Source organism: Falco rusticolus, chromosome 1 (assembly GCF_015220075.1).
Source record: "Falco rusticolus isolate bFalRus1 chromosome 1, bFalRus1.pri, whole genome shotgun sequence".
NCBI classification, from domain to species: Eukaryota; Metazoa; Chordata; class Aves; order Falconiformes; family Falconidae; genus Falco; species Falco rusticolus.
This window is the reverse complement of record NC_051187.1, coordinates 18,240,055-18,259,965: the sequence shown is the minus strand read 5'-3', so window position 1 is coordinate 18,259,965 and position 19,911 is coordinate 18,240,055. Positions and strand designations below refer to the sequence as shown.

At 37.0% G+C, this 19,911-nt stretch overlaps 1 protein-coding gene across 1 annotated transcript in view; it reads left to right on the top strand.

The window, feature by feature from the left end:
* Positions 1 to 19,911, top strand: part of ULK2 (unc-51 like autophagy activating kinase 2) — a 40,259-nt gene that overhangs the window by 4,308 nt on the left and 16,040 nt on the right. Inside the window, exons 4-15 of the mRNA XM_037372332.1 lie at positions 8,559 to 8,591; positions 8,968 to 9,004; positions 10,527 to 10,700; positions 11,816 to 11,889; positions 12,854 to 12,955; positions 13,309 to 13,367; positions 13,685 to 13,767; positions 16,942 to 16,992; positions 17,355 to 17,443; positions 18,187 to 18,358; positions 19,297 to 19,357; positions 19,607 to 19,699. Coding sequence (XP_037228229.1) covers positions 8,559 to 8,591; positions 8,968 to 9,004; positions 10,527 to 10,700; positions 11,816 to 11,889; positions 12,854 to 12,955; positions 13,309 to 13,367; positions 13,685 to 13,767; positions 16,942 to 16,992; positions 17,355 to 17,443; positions 18,187 to 18,358; positions 19,297 to 19,357; positions 19,607 to 19,699 — 1,028 coding nt within the window. The remainder of the gene's footprint in view (positions 1 to 8,558; positions 8,592 to 8,967; positions 9,005 to 10,526; positions 10,701 to 11,815; positions 11,890 to 12,853; positions 12,956 to 13,308; positions 13,368 to 13,684; positions 13,768 to 16,941; positions 16,993 to 17,354; positions 17,444 to 18,186; positions 18,359 to 19,296; positions 19,358 to 19,606; positions 19,700 to 19,911) is intronic.

The following is a 19,911-nucleotide window of genomic DNA, read 5'->3' as shown; positions in this document are numbered from 1 at the left end:
TCTACTTAGTAGGAAGTACATTTTTTGTATCCTAAGGCCTGCAAATGTTGAGTAAAGATAAATATGATGTGATGTAGGTTATACAGCCATTTGTTCTGCTTGAATAAGAGCCATACATTTATCTCCCGGGCTCAATTCTAATCTTAAATACAGTTACACTTATGAAAAAATTATGAAGAACCACCCATGGGGCACTGCATAGTTAAAGCAATGCAAAATAGACGTTTTGACCTTCTTCAATATTTTGTGTCTTTACACATTTGCATCCTAAAAGGTTTTCAGCTTACATGTAGATGTGTATCTCTAGCCATAGAAACCTGTGTTCACGTGACCCATGCTAGGCAGCCTCAGGTTTTATTGTGTGTACGTGTCCTGTGGTGCTACTAACTTCCATTGACTTTTGGTACAGAGATGGATGTTCACATAGTAACAGACTGTGCATCACAGCTTCCCATTTGGATGTGTAGACTGTTTTCCCTCCTGGGACTTGACTTCAGAACTCTGCATTTTGGATGATACTAGCTGCTCTGAGAGGGAAAGTGTAGGCTTTTGTGCTTCTTGAAGAGACCAGTTTTTCCTGAGTATTGCGAAGTGGAAATCAACTCTCAGCATCCCACATTTAGTATATCCAGACATCTTAAAAGAAACTGGAATGGTTGAATGAGGGCACTGGTGTGTGAATAAGCAGCTAAATTTCAGATTTATCATTTACAGATGTTTATATGTGAAGAATACTTACTCAGCTTTGCAGCTCAACCTGAGGGTAGTTGACTAGATAGGTATTTTTATGATTTAACATTTTGTATCGTCTAAGCCTTGGAGAGGCTCTTGCTTCTCTTGATTTATGTACAAAACATCCACAAGGGAAGAAAGCTGTACACCTGTCTATGGTTTCTTTACCTAAAGGTTATTTATAAACATAACTTCTATGCTTTTCTCTTCTGCCACAGGAAAGAGTAACCTTAGAGTGACAGGACTTCTGGAATGATCAGTCCTGTATTCTCCATTTGAGAAGGGGGTGTTGTTGTGTTGTTGCTTGTCACTGACTATTGCATTTAAATAAAGTGAAAATTTAAAGCAAAGAGAAGGGAAAACCTGTGTCTCAAACCTTGGATATATTTCAAATGCATTCATGGCAAACATAAAGCTTGGCAGTATGATGCTACTTCTATAGAAATTGCTTTGCAAAATATGGTCTAAAGAATGTGACACTTGCACAAATAAGTTTTTCCCTTTCTGCACAGGGCTATGTTTGTGAAATATTATACATCATTAACTTGTATGATTACATTAATTTGTAACCCAGCAAGAACGAACACTATGCAAGGCATTCACATGTCTAGTAGGCTGTTACACCTACTAATTTTCTTCAGCATTTCATGTTCTAGCATGTACTGCCCTTTTTGTTTGCCATAGTATTGTGAACATAGTGATATAGTACAGCAGATAAGACTTTAGGATTTCAAGCAATTTTTAAGTTACAGAAGCTATTTTTTTCCCCCTCAGTGCTGGAGCCAGTGGAGTCTGTGTCACAGTAGGAAGTTCTCAGTGTGACTGGCAGTCTGTTTTATTTTTGTAGTTCTGTTGGTCTGAAGTTTTTCTTAACCTTAGACAGTGTGAAATAAGAAAATGCTCAGGTTTCAGATGCACTGTTTGGCAGACCATTTAGCTGAATAATCCAAGAACTGATTGTTGTAGCAAGTTTTCAGGTAGAAAAGACTGTGTGCTATGTAAGTGGCAAAACAAGTGAAAAAAAGTGTATACTAATTGCAATGAAGAGTAGATGTTTTTTTCATCTCATAATATTAAAATGAAATTATTGTACTTAATGGCAGTACTTTGAGATTAAAGCTGTACCCCTGCATAGCAATTTGAAACATATATTGTTAAGTTTGAGAATGAAAGGGTAGTTATTATTTTACATATTTGAAAAGACTTCATTTGGAATTGTTTTCACAGGAGGTAGTTAAATTCCTTCTCTTTCATCTCTGTTCATTTATGGTTGGGTTCCTGTAGCATGATTGTGACCAATGTCACACAAGTCAGTGTAATAAATCTACATACACCATTACGGTTTTAATTAGATCCAAGGAGAACTTGTGAGCCATTCTGCTTATAGTACATGAACATTTTAAAACCTTTTACATCGCTGTTGGTTCTGCTTCTATGAACACCATTTTGATATGTTACTTAATATGTATAAGGTCCACTGAGTTAAATTACTAGAAATGCCCATTCATCTGGAGACGCACCCGAGTGAATTGGTGTGCCATTAATGTATGTGCATTGGTTGGCATAAAAATTTTTTGTTCTGGTGCCAGCGTGATAATTGTCCTTGATTTCTGTAAGGTGGTTACATGCAGCACGGGCAGGTTTGATCTACAGTTAGGCATTTTATGTAAGCTGAGTATATCATTATTTGTGCCATCTCAGAAGGCCAGGGATCTGCATGCACCAGGGCATGAAGAGTGGTTCTAAGTCTGAAGGCATTTTTGGAGATACTTAAATATGAAATCTGTATCTGTGACAGGCAAATGTTTTGCAGTAGTAGGGCTCTGCAAAATTAAGATATGCAGCTCACCTCTAAATGTGAAATTAACTTTTTCATGAAGTGAAATGCTTAAAAAACCCCTCAGAATATAATAGATGGATAGCAAGACTTAACCTGTTGAGACTTTTTTTACTTGCATTCTTGGGAAGAGTTTGGTAGTCTTTCATTCAAGAATAAAAACCTCCTGAATCTCTAAAATGGTACAAGAATGCAGCTCTTTTCCCATGGTGGTGTTGTGGCACGTCATTGATCCTGCAAAAGACGATCAACCTTAGATCCTGTTAATTAGGGAGATGGAGCCCAGTATTTCTCAAAAGGAGTCTAAAATAATCTCCAACTCACCAGTATAAAGTACATTGAGGTCCTTGGATAAAATATTATAGTGAAGTATGAAGGTATCAGTAAGTTATTTGGAATGTGCTATCTTTAGGATGTGAATTTACAGTTTTGTGTGGTTCATGATCCCAAGTGTGTGCTGAGTAGAACTAATCTCTTACACAGTGCCAGACAGTGCCTGTTTTAGCAAATAATTTAATTCAAAACCTCTTTAGAATGTCAGCCATCAGAATGAAAGCCTATAATGTATCTTGGAGATAGTGCTTTAGAAGAATGAATTTATGTCTTCACTGTATGGAGTCTGAAGTTTTGAACAGTAGTTTAGGGAGAACTAATTTCTAGTGTGTTACTGGAGAAACAGTATCTGAACAGAAATTGTTTCTTGTCTTAGCTTGTTGGTGTGTAGCAAAGTAACTGCAGCTGCTTCTGCTATGTCCTTGAAAACAGTGAGAGCTGGCAGGAACAAAGCCAGTGGTCCTTCTGGTACCTACACCTCAGCCTTTACTTACAAGTGCCCATGAGTTCTTACTAGGGATGCTTATGGAAGGAACTATATTTATCTATACCTGTTGTTTTACCAGTGGGAATTAAATATTACTGTTTGGTTTACCCAAGGACTCCAGTTGGTCTGGTAGTATTGCATGTATTTATTGAGGCATTTGCTTCAAGCATTCTGTTGTGTGCTCTTGATCTTGGTGTCTTGCAGCTTTGATTGCCTCTGTGCCCTCATCATAGCTGTTTCTGAACTGTTGTCTTTTGAATGAGATATCTCGGTATTTTTTCCCTCAGCTCCTTGATTAAGGCCTTTGTGCTTGTTGGTATTCATCCTCACTGTGTGTGGAAACAGTCATAGGAAAACATGCTGTTCAGAAAAGTTTTCAGATAAAAAAAAAAATAAAATCCTGCCCTGTAAAATTGTAAAGGTTTTGAAATACAATCTGGCAGGTGATGCTAACTGGAGGGTTGGCTAGGACAATACTGGGCTGCAAAGAATGACACTAGTGTAGGTGTTGAAGATTAGGAACAACCAGTTAGAATTTGTTTTGGCCCACAGAACCAAAGAGTTGGAGTTACTACACAGTCCTTAGCTTACCTGCTGTGCCTAGATACTATAGTTTCTATTTCAGAATTGTTTCAGAAGATCTAGTATGCAAGCATGTTAAATGTTTGGTGTGCTGTGAACAGTTTTCCCTTGCCTTTCTGTTGTGCAAGCAAGCTAGTCTCTCCAGTGTCTGTCACTACCTCCCATATATATTAGTTAAGTACAGCATTTCACATAACAGAAATGAATGATACGGCTATTGTGGTACATTTCTCCACGGCTGATTGCTCTTTTATGTGAATAATTGGCAGCATGCATGCTATTTGAATCCGACAGGCACATGTCAAGTGACATTTAGTCAGAGACTTAACGTTTAGCCAGAACTAACAAAATGTTCAGTCCTTTAGATGATATAGAGCTGAACACGTTAGAAGCTGCTGCTGTGGTGCACTGAGAAAGCAAAAGTACCTATAATATAGTGAGAAACAGCCTTACAAATATCTGGACCCGTCCATTTCCACTAATCATTAGAACTTTTTCCAAATGTATTTAATGCTTAAAAAACCCTAAACAAACAAACTATTCATGGCCAAAAAATTTAAAGCAAATATAGCACAAATTAACATATCAGAAATTTAATCGGATAATAGTAGTGCATAGGCTGTCAGGTTAATTCGTGCTCTTGGGACTCCAATCATAAACTGTAGCTAAAGGCAATCAACAGACTTGGAGCAAAAACATAGTAACTATTTGTTTGCCACAGTTTCTGCTTTGGCAGCACCCTAAGCTCCTTGCAGACTTTCAGCTTATTCTAAAGGAGGGCTTCCTAACCAAAAAGAAGTCTAGGGTATGTTTCTGCCAATGCGCTAGAGCTCTAGCAACAGCTGTCAGAAGTAACCATGGATGTTTTGACTTCTTTTTCAATTAATGTCTTTTAAATGGAGCTACTGCGCTGAGCCTGTGATTTGGGTTGGAACTTCACGTTCCTTGAGACAGCTATTGGAAGTCTAGAGTTAAAACACAGCAAGTTTTGGCAAATACGTTGTCTCTTAATCTCGTTCTATTAGGTTTATCTGTTAGCTTTCAGAATTGTAAAATGGTTTCCTATTAACCTTTGCTATCTGTTACTTCAACTTGCAAGTAAAACCTAGATTCAGAATAAGAAGAAGCAAAAGCAGGTTTTTGTCAAGAACACTAAGCAACAAAGCAAGGTATGCTGGGCAAAACTGTAATTGTTGCAACACAACATACATTAGTTTTGCTTGATTGTTTTTCTAGGTAGAAGGTAGGCCAGGGCAACCCTGGCTGCATTAATTTTATGATCTGTATGTCAATGTAAATATTTGAAGGATTTGTTATCTGTTGCAAGAAGTGGTTTAAAATACCTTGCTAGGTCAGCTTTATTCCTGAATGTTAGATCTGAAACATGCTGGTTTACTAATATTTTCATTTTTGAGCACTTTGCTTAGCAAGTTAACAGAAACCACAAGTCTAGGGAATGGTGACAGGGATAGCTTTATTTTGCAGCAAAATAATTTAGAAGGGGAAAATGCATCCACAGAGTTGACTTGCATTTTCTGAATGTGGTCCCAAAATGGAGATCACATTCCCAGTCAGGCTGGCCAGGCACTGTAATACAAAATCCGAGCAGCTGTGAAGGGATGAACAACTTCAGCTGTTTTGAACTAAACCTTACATTGGTGGGATATTGAAGTGTTTGGTTATGAGTTAGAGTTGGGACCAGATGTGGCTGGGGAGCTTGGTACCAGTACTGTGCAAAATACTACTTCTGCAGTATGAATTAGATGGGACTTTTGACCAGTCTGGGAAAATCTCATTGTGAAACCTCTGATCTGCTCTGCTGATTTAATAAAACAGGATTATCCAAGATACAATAAGGAAACACGCTTTACTTACTATGACTTTAACCTAGTGACTTGTTTGATTATTTTTAATCAAGTGTATCAGCCAAAAAAAAGATGAGTAATGCTATTTGAGGGAAATCTAGCGTGGTCTGTAGGAATGGCTTTCTTTAAACAGGTGAGAGCTAGTACAACAGGACAAATCATCAGCTTCATGTTTCTGAAGAGAGCAGTTTCATTTGAAAGGACTTTGTTTCCAAGGGAATCCAGAAAACACATTCTCTCAGTTCTGTGATGAATAATGTCTGTCATGAGCTGAGCATTACATACTGCCATAAGCTGCTGTTTTTGTACAGAGTGTGTTGTGTAGTGGAGGCACTGACGCTGTGGAACATCTATTTCTGATTCATGGGATTGCTATGTTCGGGTGGAAATCCACTAGCTGAGCTTCTTTCTTGTCACTGGAGAACGGGCAGTTTCCATGCTTCTTAGCTATGTTATTCTTTTATGCATCACAGTTGTCCTTTAAGTGAAGTGAAGTGATCCTCAGCTGGCAGAATTTTCAGTTTGATAAATTGGGATCTCAGAGTTGCTGTTTGGCATCCTTGGGATTCCTGGAAGAAAGTGAGATTCTGTCCTGGAAGATGTTGTTGCAAAGGAACAATGTAGAAAGAAACAAATATTTATCATTATGTATTTTCAGTGATTTATAGAGCAAGTAATTACTTATCTTTTCTTGCTTTAATGTATGCGCTTAGGTTTTGAGGCATTTATAGGATTGCAAATTATGGTTCACATATGGCCACAGCTGTTACAGAAACATTGAACAATTGGGACTTCCTGAAATGTGATCTGCTGCTGCTTTAATATTCTATATTGGTTGGAGCTTGCCTTTCATTCCCAACAGATTTGACTAATGTTCCTAGAAACTTGCTTTCTTTGAAGCTAATTTCCAAATGTAAACACATCTGTAATGTGCTAGATGTTCTGAGCTGGAAAGAACCTCAAATGCATTTCTGGAACACGGACGAGAACAGCTAAACTAAATGCTTCCTGAAAGTGAAGCAGCCTAGTACAGTCTTGAATTAACCTTAAAACAGCCAGTTCATCTTGAACTGTGCTTACTGCAGTTATCTGTATCTGTGATGGATTCGTAGAAATGTGCTTTAAATGGGTTGTGCCATCCATGTGCCCTGTGCTGTCTGTGATATTTAGGGTAGTTAGTTTCCCTCCCCTGCCCATTTTTACTTTATTTTTCTTTTTAAAACTTCTTAGCCTGACCTGTTATTGAGTCCTTGAACATGTTCTGAGGTTCTAATACAAGTGCTGAGGTTTTAATACAAACACTGGGAACGGTGGCTGAGTTCACAGCATTGGTTTTGCCACGCAGTGTCCCTTTTGATTTTTTTTTTTGGACCCTAGCTAGCAGAATACAGACTGCTGCAGTTCCACTTCCAGTTGGGGCATATGCCTGGCCTTGTCTGGCATGCCATCTCATTCTTTTCTTTCAACTGTCTTAAAAACATATTTTCCCACAAACTGTCAACCTTTAAGTTTAATTTTAAAGTGAAAGGGAGGTAACACACTGTGTAACTAAAAACATTATCCTATTTAGTGTATATTGCCTTATGTTTCCTTCTAGTTCTGTCTTCTTTCCTTTCAGTCTTATTCAGTCAGCTCAAAGAGAAAAAATGCTTTATGAAAGGTCTCTGAACGTCTTTAACTTTGTAGGCACAACAAAACTATTTTATGCAGGAGACTTTGTGGAAAACAGTGTTGATTATTGACATAGGTAGGCTTTTTCTTCCCTCATAAAATTTTGTAAAAAAGATGAATGTTCTTGTTATAGTCGGATTTAAGCACACTTTTACTGCATTTTTGTGGAGTGTGTAGATAATTTACAGTAGAAGTTAGCTAATCTATCTTTCAATAACTTTTACCCAGTTACAAGAGAGGGAATTCAGCTTGCAAATAGGTCAAAGGAGCTCAGTGCTTTGGAAAATCTCAGTAGGGCTGCTGTAACAAGTCACACCTTTGCCATAAGGCTTTTAGGTCCATGGCAGGGGCATGCTTCTGCCAGTGACTTGCCGAGGGAGATACTTCACAGAAGTACACATAATTCCAGAAGTTAACTATCCTATAGAATAGTGTTTGGGATTCGGTTTATTCCAGACAGTTAACTGCTCTGTGATTTCTGGTTGACCTTCAGCTTGTCAGATGGCAGAACCAAAGCTTATTTTACTCGGAAGTAGGGAACATAACTTTGGAATTCCTCCTTAGAAAACTGGTTGTCGTAGCCAAATTGTCTTGCTTACGGTTTGTAATTCTGCCCAGTGTAGTTCTGACTAAATGTAAGTGTCCCAATAGTGATTGATTTCACTGATGTCTGATAGCAAAAATTTATGTATTTGTAAGGGCTCTTAATATAGAGGTGGTGTTGATAGAGCAGTCCAAGGCGGTTGAAAGCTAAGGGAGTGACATACAGTGCTAACTGATGTTACTTGAGTATAATGCTCTTTCAAACGATAACTTTAGTCTTCATGATATTGCCTGGTGATATTTTTTTTTTTTTTTTACATTTACTAATATTTCTGAAAATGTGAAATATTTAATGGTGGGGAATGTACATATATGCTACCCTCTAAAACTGACTTTAACATGAGGATTCTCAGTTGATTGAAAAATCTCATGTCATGCTTGGTTAAAGCAGATACTAAAGGCTTTGTCTTGGTACGTTCTTAAATGGGATTTGTTCTTCTCTTTTTAGGAAATGCCCAATTCTGTCTTTTTGGTAATGGAGGTATGTGTTAACGTACATGTTTATTTCTGGATGGTTTTAAAGATGATTTTTAGACAAAACTCCTTCTTTGCACAGCTGCAAAATAACCATGACTTGGAAAGCAAGCAATTCTGAAAACTGGATTATTAATTTCCTATGCACTACTGAATTTATCAGCAGTGTTTGTTCCATAAATTATTCAGTTTCATTTTATGATACTGTAAGTATTGATGAAGTGTCACACCTCAAATTATTAATTACAAATAACTGACAAACCAATTTTAAGGCCAACAGGTGAAAAAGATGTTGTAATTTTCTTGAAAAGATTACACAGTAAAAATTATATAGCAAGTATTTCAGTGCTGGTGTTTTAAATAAAAACCTTTCTTTTTAACAGTACTGCAATGGTGGGGATTTGGCAGATTACTTACAAGGTAATTGACTACTGTATTTCCCTGTTAAGAAGCTATTGTATTACATGTTTATATTCTGCATTCCTGTAATCCATTGGTGTTTACCTGAGATTTTTTCGCTTGTGGTTTAAATGTTTTTCTGTTCATGGAACTTGTGTAATTCCACAATGCATGTGTGTGTGATTTTTTTTTTTTTTAGAGTACCCTCTTTATAAGAGTAATTCAATTTGCTCAGAACCCATTTAGTGCTGTACTCTATCTCCAGTCAAGGTCAGCAGCAGAGCGATGTTTGTTGTGTGTTTTTATGCCACACTGAGAACTTGAAAACTAAATTTTGAAGCTGCTGGAAGACAATAAGGTTTTGCATTTATTTTGAAATATTTCCCAGTGATTTTAAATGCCACTCATACTTGCAAATAAACCCCACAAAGTAGCAATGAAAGTGAATAAAATAATGCATAGACAGAAAAAGCTTTTTGCCACTACTTTCAAAACAGTAGAATGTAACATTCCCTTATTTGTAAATGAGGGAGAAGATGTAGCTAATCATAAGTAGCATGCTGAAAAATATACTCTTTTCTATTTCTAAAGTCTTATTTGGGGGGCTGCTTCCAGTGTTTTGATTCCACTTGCTTATTTTTCCAAGATGTGAACTTAAAAATACTGAATTACTTATGTAATAATGCTTTCTACGAAGAGGCAGTTCTGGTTTAGAAGAGATTTTGCCCTTCAACATGGCTTTGTCCAAAGTGAACACAGAAGTTCATGACAAATGGATTCTTATTACAAAAAAAAAGTTTGAGGAGAGATGTTAATCTTCATATTTTTCTTGATGAAAATATTTTTCTACTTGCCTTTGTATCTCAGCATGTTGAAGGAATCTTTTTTGTGAAGAGCTATTGTTATGGTAACTGTGTATATTAAAAGCCTAATGTACTTCCCGTTAAAATCCCTGGGAAGACAAGTATACAGTGTAATCAAGCTCCCGCATTTAGTACTTTTTCAGACTGCAGAATGAGATAATACCTTCTGAAAAAACTTTCAAAAGTACATCGTCATTTGTTCCCTTCAAAATGAGTTTTATCATGGATGAAATTTTTAAGCAGAATGGTTATCTGCAATCCCTATAATTTATTTAAAGCACAAATTTTAGAGCTCCAGGTTGTAACATGATTGTAAATACATTTAATGTTCTAAGCTGTGAAGTTCTTTTATTTCTTGGCTCCTTTGCCTTTTTAGGAAGTTTAGGATTTAATGGGGATTGAGAAGTTTTACAATTATTGTGCTACCAAGTTGAAAAACTACTGTAAAAACAGGTAATTCAGAGTACTGTAGCTAGCCTAAAAGCATGGAGATGTGTATGTTGTTGAGACTCTATATACATTCATAGAAAAACATTGGAGATTGGATTGTTCTGAATGCAATTCACTATTATTTGGTTGTCTTCATTGTTTTTGCATTTGATCACTGTGTGTTTTATTGCTTTTTGCCCAAAGATAATGATACTTATTTTCTCATCTGCTAATGTGTATGTTATTTCCAGCTAAAGGAACTCTTAGTGAAGATACCATCCGAGTGTTCCTCCAGCAGATTGCAGCAGCTATGCGCATTCTGCACAGCAAAGGAATCATTCATAGGGATCTTAAACCACAGAATATTTTGTTGTCTTATGCCAGTCGTAGGAAGTCAAGTGTCAGCGGCATACGCATCAAAATAGGTAAATATGCTTTTCTTTGATCTAAAGGTAATTCATCACTGTTGGATTGTTTCCCTACTCAGAAGTTTCTTTGTAGTTGAAGTGCAGAGGCTGTACTGGATATGATGTGTATTAAATTGATGCAAATCAGACAGTAGGTCTAGAATGATGAGCTTCATGCTGTAATGCAGATTCTCAGTTTAAAAAAAGATTGAGTCATAAAGACCTTTCTGATTAAATCTGCAGAAAAAAGAAACCTATTTAGCTTATGTTTCTAGCATTAAACTATTTTAATTAGACATAAATCTGTAAGCTTTGAAACTTCCAAGTAGCCTTTAGCTCATTTTAAAACCACGTGCATGTGAGACTCCAGTAACAGTTCCAGCTGGCTTTTTTTGTGGTAGACCCTCCTAAGGGTTATTTGAGAAGTTTTGAAATGTAGGTTATGACCTATTTTTGGCAGAAGGAGGGTTGGCATTGTAACTGGGGAGAGATGTCAACTGTTCCGGATACTACCAAACTCTTCTTCAGAGGACACTTCGGGAGTTTTAATCTCTCATTGTTGTCTGTTAAGTGTCCATTTAGAAATACCTTGTTTTTAAGACTTTTTTTTTTTTCCCCTCTATGCTTTTGCTCAACCAGAATCTGAGATCTCTTCCAACTCCATCTTCTGAACAGCACAGAGGAGACAAAACTTCTCTTGCTGTCCTTATTTGATAGTTTTGGATGCTATGTGGAAAATTCAGGCATCTGAAACTTGATGACTTAAACTTCTACCTGATGTGGTTTTGCTGAAGCAGATTGTATGTTCATCACTCTTAATGAACCATTTATATTTAGCCACTGACTTTAATCCTTTCCTGCTGATGCCAGAGAGCATGCTCTGCAGCTGGAGAGATGGCTGAGCAGTAGTTTGTGCAAATGATGCCACTGCTGTTTCTTGGCTTGCTATTTTGGAGATAATACATTATTCTTTCCATGTAACACAGATTTTACTATTATGTGTAGCTGGCTATATGTTATACCTGTCTTTTTCTCTCTAACTAGTAATTGTAGCAGCTTTCAATAAGAGACAGATAATTTCTAGATTTGAAAATTATCTTTCTTTTAATTGACAAATGTGTTTCTTTACATAGCTGACTTTGGTTTTGCTCGTTATCTGCATAGCAACATGATGGCTGCAACTCTGTGTGGTTCCCCTATGTATATGGTAAGTGACAGTATATTTCAGATTATGTTGCTTATCGCAAACATTCTCCTACCAGAACAAAGTAATTTGCTGCCTGCAGATCGGCAAATGCCTAATGTTGCTGTAAAAGTATTAGGGGCAGCATGCAATTCACCTTTCCATAGTTTTACTGGCTCCTTTTTCTCTTGTGATTTGGAGGTCACGGTTATTAAAATCGGAGAGAAATTGAACATTTCTTTGTGCTGCAGGGAGGAAAAATCTTAGAGAATTAAAAAACAATACATCTTAGCATTGATTTTTTTTTTTTTTTGCAAAGTAGTTTCATTCCCACTTACATAAGTTTTTTTTTCCTGAAATGGGGCATTATCTCCTTCCCAGTTTCATAGAAAATAAAAAGTGATCAAATATAGACTTTACACTAGTAGTTAAAAAACCTACTTGTTTTCATTCTAGTTATTTAATGTATTATCTCACATGTGGGTTTGTTTGGTTTTTTTTAAAGAAAACAATTTTGAGTTAATTGCCATTAATTTTTACTAAGTAGTGTGGTAGCCAGTTGAGCACTGAACTGTCTGACCTTGGCACTACCACTACTGTGCTGTATGATCATGGGAAGATCGTTTTCCTTTCCCTTGTCTTGTTTCTGTATATGTAAAATGGTGATAAAGGTATTCGTTATGAAATGCTTAGTTATTTATCCACAAGGAGGGCTGCATAAACCAAGTAAATAACACTTAACTCTTGTCCCCATACATGCCCATCACTAGGTGCTTTCTTTAGAACATCAACTTTTCCAGTTTTCTGTGGTTTTGAAACTAGCTTTCATTTTAGATAGAACTGTTAGAAGCCATGTAATGCAGATTAAAAAGTTCATTTTGTCTTAGTATAGTCTGTTTATACTGCTCTGACAGAACAACTGCAGAATTCGTATGGCTGTGGCTTTGCTTCTTTTTTTTCCCTTCTGAGATTTTGCTGTTCGTTCCAGGCCCCTGAAGTGATTATGTCTCAACACTATGATGCTAAAGCAGACCTGTGGAGCATAGGAACTGTGATTTATCAGTGTCTTGTTGGAAAACCACCTTTTCAGGTAAGACTTTTTTTTCCTTTTCCACTTTTTAGTCTCATGGAAATTCCTAGGACTTTTTCCTTCCAGTCATGAAAACAGAAGTAGTGATGTCTGAGTGTAGTGTCGATGCTTTGAAGGCCAGATCACTTGAGGATACCAAGGGAGAAGTTGCTTATGCTTGGTCTACGAGATCAGTGTGTTCAAGCCCAGGGAAATATATAACGATACCCAGTACTGAAGTCACTGCTGTGCTTGGGGTTTTCTCCTTTCAGGCCCATAAGCAAAACCCTCCTTTCTGTGCATGTGTGCATAGGTACGAAAGCTCTTTTCTCCGTGAAACTGAACTTTAATTAATGTACATTTTTATTTGACAGGCCAATAGTCCTCAAGATTTGAGAATGTTTTATGAAAAGAACAGGAATTTGATTCCTAGGTATGTCACTGTGCCTTTCCTCTCACTTACATTTGTTGACTGAACGCTTTTTCATCTTTGGGAATGCCCGGGATTCATAAAAATACTTGATGTTGCTATCTATAAACAAGGATGTTGTATGATACCAGTGACTCATGTTGCATCTTACCTTCATTGTGCCTTGCTGAGTTGAAAGGGTCCTGTACTAAGGTTATCGAGCATGTATAGTGAAGATTGAGGGATGTGGCAGAATGCTGACTTCCTGAAATTTAACGTGCTATGCATTATTTAATGCATGCATTAAATGTAATGCATGTTTTACTTCCTCTTGTGTGCAGTATTCCTAGGGAAACGTCAGCTTACCTGGCTGATCTGCTGTTGGGTTTGCTTCAGAGAAACCAAAAAGACAGAATGGACTTTGGTATGTAACTTTTCCTTTTGCTCTCTTGACTTTCCGTGCTGGTTGTATTCAAGTGACTGGAATAACTGTCTTGACCTTTCGTCTACAGCCAATTACATGAAAAGTGAAGTACTTTTTTCTGTTCAGTTATCATAAAGTACGTATAGTACCCAAAATAAATCAATAGATAATGGCTGTCAGTCAGTATTGTGGTGCACAAAAAATTATGACTTTGTTGACGAATAATGAAATATAAATTAATTTACTGCTTTCAATTGTGGCCTTTTTTTGCCCACAAAGTGGTACCTGATATACCTTAAATTTCATGTCACAGTCTTATTTCTCTTGCTTTAACTGGTGTTTAGGCGTCAGACTGGGAACAGACATCTCTGATCTCCATGTAGTGTTGGCTGCAGAAACATAACAAAGTACTGGAACAACAGTTGTATCTTTGTATTTCATTAAGTCCTAGAATTTTTAAAATGTGCAGTGACTGAATTTTGCCGTCTGTTAAACATCACTGCAATGTCTGGGGGTTTTGCATTTTGCATTAATTGGGAAGTTAAACCCTAGTACAAACTATATGGATACCCTCTTAACAAAAGTGAACTCGTTTGGCTTCAAATTACTGCTGTGTTTGGCTGCTTCTCTTTAGCTGGAGATCTTTGTTGCAGAACATTGTTCTTAAGATTTCAAGGCCTCAAACTGGTACTATTGAATCATTCAAACTGGCTGCAACTGTTGGCCCTTCAAAATTAGTCAGGAATAAAGTTTAAATTTGTTGTTCTTTGTACTTAACTGTAAGTCACTGTCTGTTACTTACTCTCTTTGGTCTCAAAAAGCCTTTTTATTGCTGGGGTTTTGGTTACCTATTACTGCAAAATTAGTAATGCTTTTTTCTTCTTTTTAGATGAAAACTCAGACAGCATTTTTAAAAAATGACCACTGAAAAGTTAAATCTTAATTAGTTGTTCTTAGCTGCATCTTGTATGTCATGTTATTCATGCTGGTTGTTTTAAATTTTGTAGCACTGTTTGTCATAGCTGCCAGGAAATGTTAATCTTAAAGTTTTAGTTAATTAAAGCTAACTTAGCTAAATTATCTTTTTCATTGTTACTATTTTATATCAATAGCAATGTGCTTTATTACTGGGGTTTGTTTTAGCAACAAGATAGGTGACCTATTGAGTTTATGGAATGGTGAGGAGGAGCCTAAACCTTAAAGTCTCTTCGTGCTCTTTGTAGATAAGACCTAGTGCTTTCCTCACCATAAGCTATTAGCTCTTGTGATGCTCAGATCCTAGGGCGAGTTGCATCCCAAAGACAGACATGCTATATTTTTGTTTCTGCTTAATGAGACTTCCCCATTGCGCTCTCGTTATGCATGCAAGCTTAGTTTTGATGCAGTACTGAAATACACAAATTGACTCATTCATCACAAGTGGTCCTTGCATATTCGTGATAAGACGACTGTTAGGCTGTGGAGAGAGAACAATTCAATTTGTAAGGTGTTTTAGTTCTTTACTTGAAGATCAAGACTCTCTCATAGCTGCATCCTTTTTTTTTTTTTTTTTTTTTTAAATTTTAAATTCCTGCTGAGTTTTGCTCCGAGAAATATCAAACTTGGTTTTAGCAATTTGGAATTTAAAACATCAGTACTAGCATAATTAAGGTGTTTCTCTTCTGAGAACCAGACATGGCACTTTGTGTGTGGATGTGACTGATGTAACTTGATTTAACTGCTGTATGTAAAAACTTAAGTAGAAGTCATATCCAGAAAAAAATAATGATAATTGGGTAAAATGTCCCAGATATTAGTGACAGTATTCAGAGGTCAGTATATAAATCTATGTGTAGAAGAATTAATACATCACAAACGTGGACTTTGAGTAATTGATTCCACTTCACACTCTAGGTGTGCTGATCCCCTACAGTTTCTTCAAACATGGGAGATTCATTGTATCATCTGTGGTAGTGGGAGAATGCATTTGTGCTAGAAAGAAAAATAGAAAGCAGAATGGTAGTGATGAAAGTCATGTTTTCCTTGGCTGAGCCACTTAAAGGGCCTCAAAGGGGCTGCTCTGGAATGTGCTTAGCAAAGGGAGTGAAAGGGAGAGTGTGCAACTGAGCCCAGTTGCCTGTTGTTAAAGTAAAAATAGCATTGGAAATCTTGTTGATCTTCCAGCAATATAAAGCAGAACAGCAGGTGTTGTACGAAAGCTCAGGAACACCTGATCCTCATGTTGAAGTTAATCATTACATTGTTCTTGCGTTACAGCTAACCTCCCTTCCTTATCAGGTCATGGAAGAAAGTGTTGTTGAAGGAAGAGGAGATACTGCAGGCCTCAGATTCTTTTAGGTTTTTTCCTTGTTATTTCCTTAGGTCTGATGAACAATATTGGTTTTCCCCAGTAAAGTTCACAAAGCTCAGCTGCTGGCTTCCACCAACCCTCAGCTTCCCTGAACTAGCTGAAGGTTGCTTCTTGTAGAATAAAACTTCCCATGTAAACTGCTAGCCAACTGGTTATGCCAAGTCAATTAAATGCATCTTAGCATATCCATTTACAACAAATGCAATGTTTCTATTGTAACAGAACAAGTTAACTGAGGAAATCATTAAAGAAATTGTGTCTAATTCTGCATTACGCTATGAACCGGCTGCACAGGTTGTGTTCTGCTGGTGGGAAGTGGGAAGGAGAATGGCTGCTGGTCTGTTGCGATTTTTTGGCCACCTAAGGAGTAGCTTTATGGGTTCAAAAATAAGCATCAGTCCTTGAGCAAGGCAGAAATGAGAATACTTTCAGTATTTGATGTGAGAGATGCTCATCATTTTGAAGAGCAAATTCAAACTGAAATAGTACAATATTGAACACAGAGAACATGATTTCATGAGAAGTATAGGAAGGCTTCTTGTGTACATGTTCCTTAAGTGCAGTCATAAAATGTCCTTCGGTAATTCAGTCTGATTTGCCTTGCTGTCTGTTGTTTGAAGTTATTAAATTGATTTTTGCTTCCTTTCCAAATACTATAGCAACATATAACATAGAAGACTTCAATCTTTTATAAGCTTTTCACCCTCTGGCTCTGAAATATTGATTCTGGGAAGGCAACCATTTATTGCCATCTGCAATATAGTCTGTAAATTCTATGTCATTTGTACGTTTACTCACAATGGTTGTTGTTCCTTGTTCTACAGAAGCATTTTTCAACCACCCTTTCCTGGATCAGATTTCAACAGTCAAAAAATGTAAGTAGTTTAGTTTTTCCACTTATTTGTGTGAATGATGAATGTTGGGGACTGGAAGGGAGAAAGATCTGCCAGATACCACACTAAGTGTTTATGAGATCTGTTCCTGAGTCTGACTGTTGTTGTGCTCTATTGTAAGCCTAGATGTTGAATCTTTTTTGTATTATGCTAGACTGAAATGTGATACTTATTTACTAGTTCCTTTGACATTTCAATTGAACTTAAATACCCTTGTGTGTTTAAGGATGTGCTGTGCTTCTCAGTTGTGTAAGAGTTCATGAATGAAAAGCAGCAAGGAAATGAGTTTGTTGGAAACTCAGCCTTGCAAAATCTTAGTCCCATTATTTTTTTTCTCCTTCTAGCTTGTCCTGTACCAGTACCCACATATGCAGGCTCAGTCTCTGGCAGTTCCTGTGGTAGCTCTCCTTCATGCCGTTTTGCTTCTCCTCCAGTAAGTTCTCCAATTTACAGAACAATCTCTGGAAAGTATTTTCTGTAATGTTTAGCCAAGATTTACTGAAATTTAGATCTTTCAGTACTTGAACGGTGAAAACTGTCATGTTTAAGAGCACAGAGCAAGGAATGCCCCTGTCTTTTGCTAGAGGAGTACCATTAACATTTTGGTTCTCTCTTGCTCCTTGTGTTGTACTTTGTGGGTTTTTGTTGTTTTTCTTTTTTGTGAAAGAAAAAAAATACATATCAGATGCTAGAGTGGCAAATCTTTTAGATGTGCTAGTATGGTTTGCAATATAGCGAGTGTTACAGGTAATTTTTGTATTGGCCTTCTTGGTTAAGGTCCCTTATACGGATACGAACTGATGACTTTAATTTTATGTGGTATTTAGAAGATGTGCGTGGAATGATTGAATGAATTACAATTGTTTACATTCACAGCCTATTTAATATAGGACTGTCTAAATTGAAACTGCAAGGTTATCCAGTATTTGAAATGTCTGAATTCAAATACATTTTATATTTCTAAATACTTAAATCTTGGGCTGTATTTTGGTTGTTTGTTTTTTTGTTGATGGGAGTATTTTTGTGTGTCAAAGGTAGTGATGATTCTTACTTTAGAAACTTCATAGTTAAAAGAGCAATTCTATATTCTGAATCGCTGGTTTTACAATGTGGCTTTTTTTTTTTTTTACTTCCTTTTTTCTACCAACAACCCCCCACCCCTACCCTACCCCCCAGTCTCTGCCAGACATGCAGCATATTCAAGAAGAAAATTTGTCTTCACCTCCATTGGGTCCTCCTAACTATCTCCAAGTCTCTAAAGACTCTGCCAGTACCAGTAGCAAGAACTCCTCTTGTGACACAGATGACTTTGTTCTTGTCCCACACAATATCTCTTCAGACCACTCATGTAAGAACCTTCCTTATTTTTACATTTTAAAATACTTTCCACTTGCAACATACCTTTACACCTTGTTATTCTTTGGCTCTTTTTCTCTAAATGTGTCTTAATTCACATTGGAACTGATTTCTTTAGTTTGATTATTCCTTGAAGGGAGACTGTTTGGTACACTTGCATGTCTGTCTGGAACGTTATCACCTTCAACTGAGTAGCCAGATAAGCCAAAGATACCATGGGCATTTAAAGTCATGGAAAGTATTGGGGTTTGGCAGTAGAAGAAAAGTCAGTTGTAAACAATTGCTGGTAAGAAGCCCAGGGATTCTCTTAGTGGAAGCAGGCTCTTGGCTACCTCCAGACTAACTGAGCATCTATAGTCCATGCTGTAGAGCTTTAGATAATTAACAACAGCAAGTAAAAACATAAAAAATGTTTAACATGAAAGGTAAGGCATCAGACCAGACTTAAAAATAGAAAGACTTGCATATTGCATGCTGCCACTTTATGACATTATCCAAATCTGAATTGCCACTAAGAAGCTAGTCAGCCATTTTCTATATGTCACCAACTCATGTTAAATATTTGACTAAATTAATGCGTTGATCTCTGAAGGGCTTCTGGCATTCTTTATTATAAATTTCCCAATGCTGATACTTTGTACTCTTAAACAAAGGATTTTATTTCAAAATTATCATAATTAGTATAGCAAAAAAACCCCATCAAAAACAAACAACAAAAAAACCTGCTAAAGAATTGCCTTCCACAGTTACATTTCTGTTGGTGGTCACGTTTGAGGTATTTTCATACAAAAAACAGTTTGTGGAAAACTTTTACATGTTGACAGAAGTTTGCCAGAAGTGCTTATTTCTACAACAGTAATATTTGAGATTTTTTTTTTAAGGTTCTGCTTCATTACTTTGATTTTCAATGTGTTCTTCTGCTTACTGTAGATGATATGCCATTGGGAGCAGCTGGCAGGCGGGCTTCCAGCGAGTTCTTGATGTGTGGCGGGTAGGTGTGCTGAGCTTTATCCAAAAGAAGTCTCATGTTCTAAAATTGATGCTGCAGCTGTAGAAGGGGTTGCTGGGGTTTTGGCAGTGATGCGTTTACATAGGTGTGTGGACTTTCTTAAAGATTAATATGCCAAGTTGAATTTAATAGCAATATGTAAACAGCTCAAATTCATAAAGTTTTGCTGCAAAGTAGATAGTTTCTTTGATGTGAAGACCTGTCTTTTGACAGTGGTTTTTGCTTTCACAGGCAGTCACCGTTAACTATTTCTGGAAGCTCAGGAACTGTACAGAAACCATCCTCAGCCTCTTCTCGAAGTACTACTTCTGGCACAGCTAACAGGTGTGTGCTGTAAGCTTAGTATTTCCTATCTTATAGAAAGGTTCTCTGCTACTATATCTTCGGGGGTTTTTAGTAGTGAATGACTACTGGAAACTGAAGTAGAAGCTAGACTTGCTTTTTTCAGGCTCTCTACACTTTATGAATTCTAATGGTTGACGGTTGCATAGCTAACTTCTGGCTCTGATGCATCTCTGCAAGATTTTCTTAAGGAA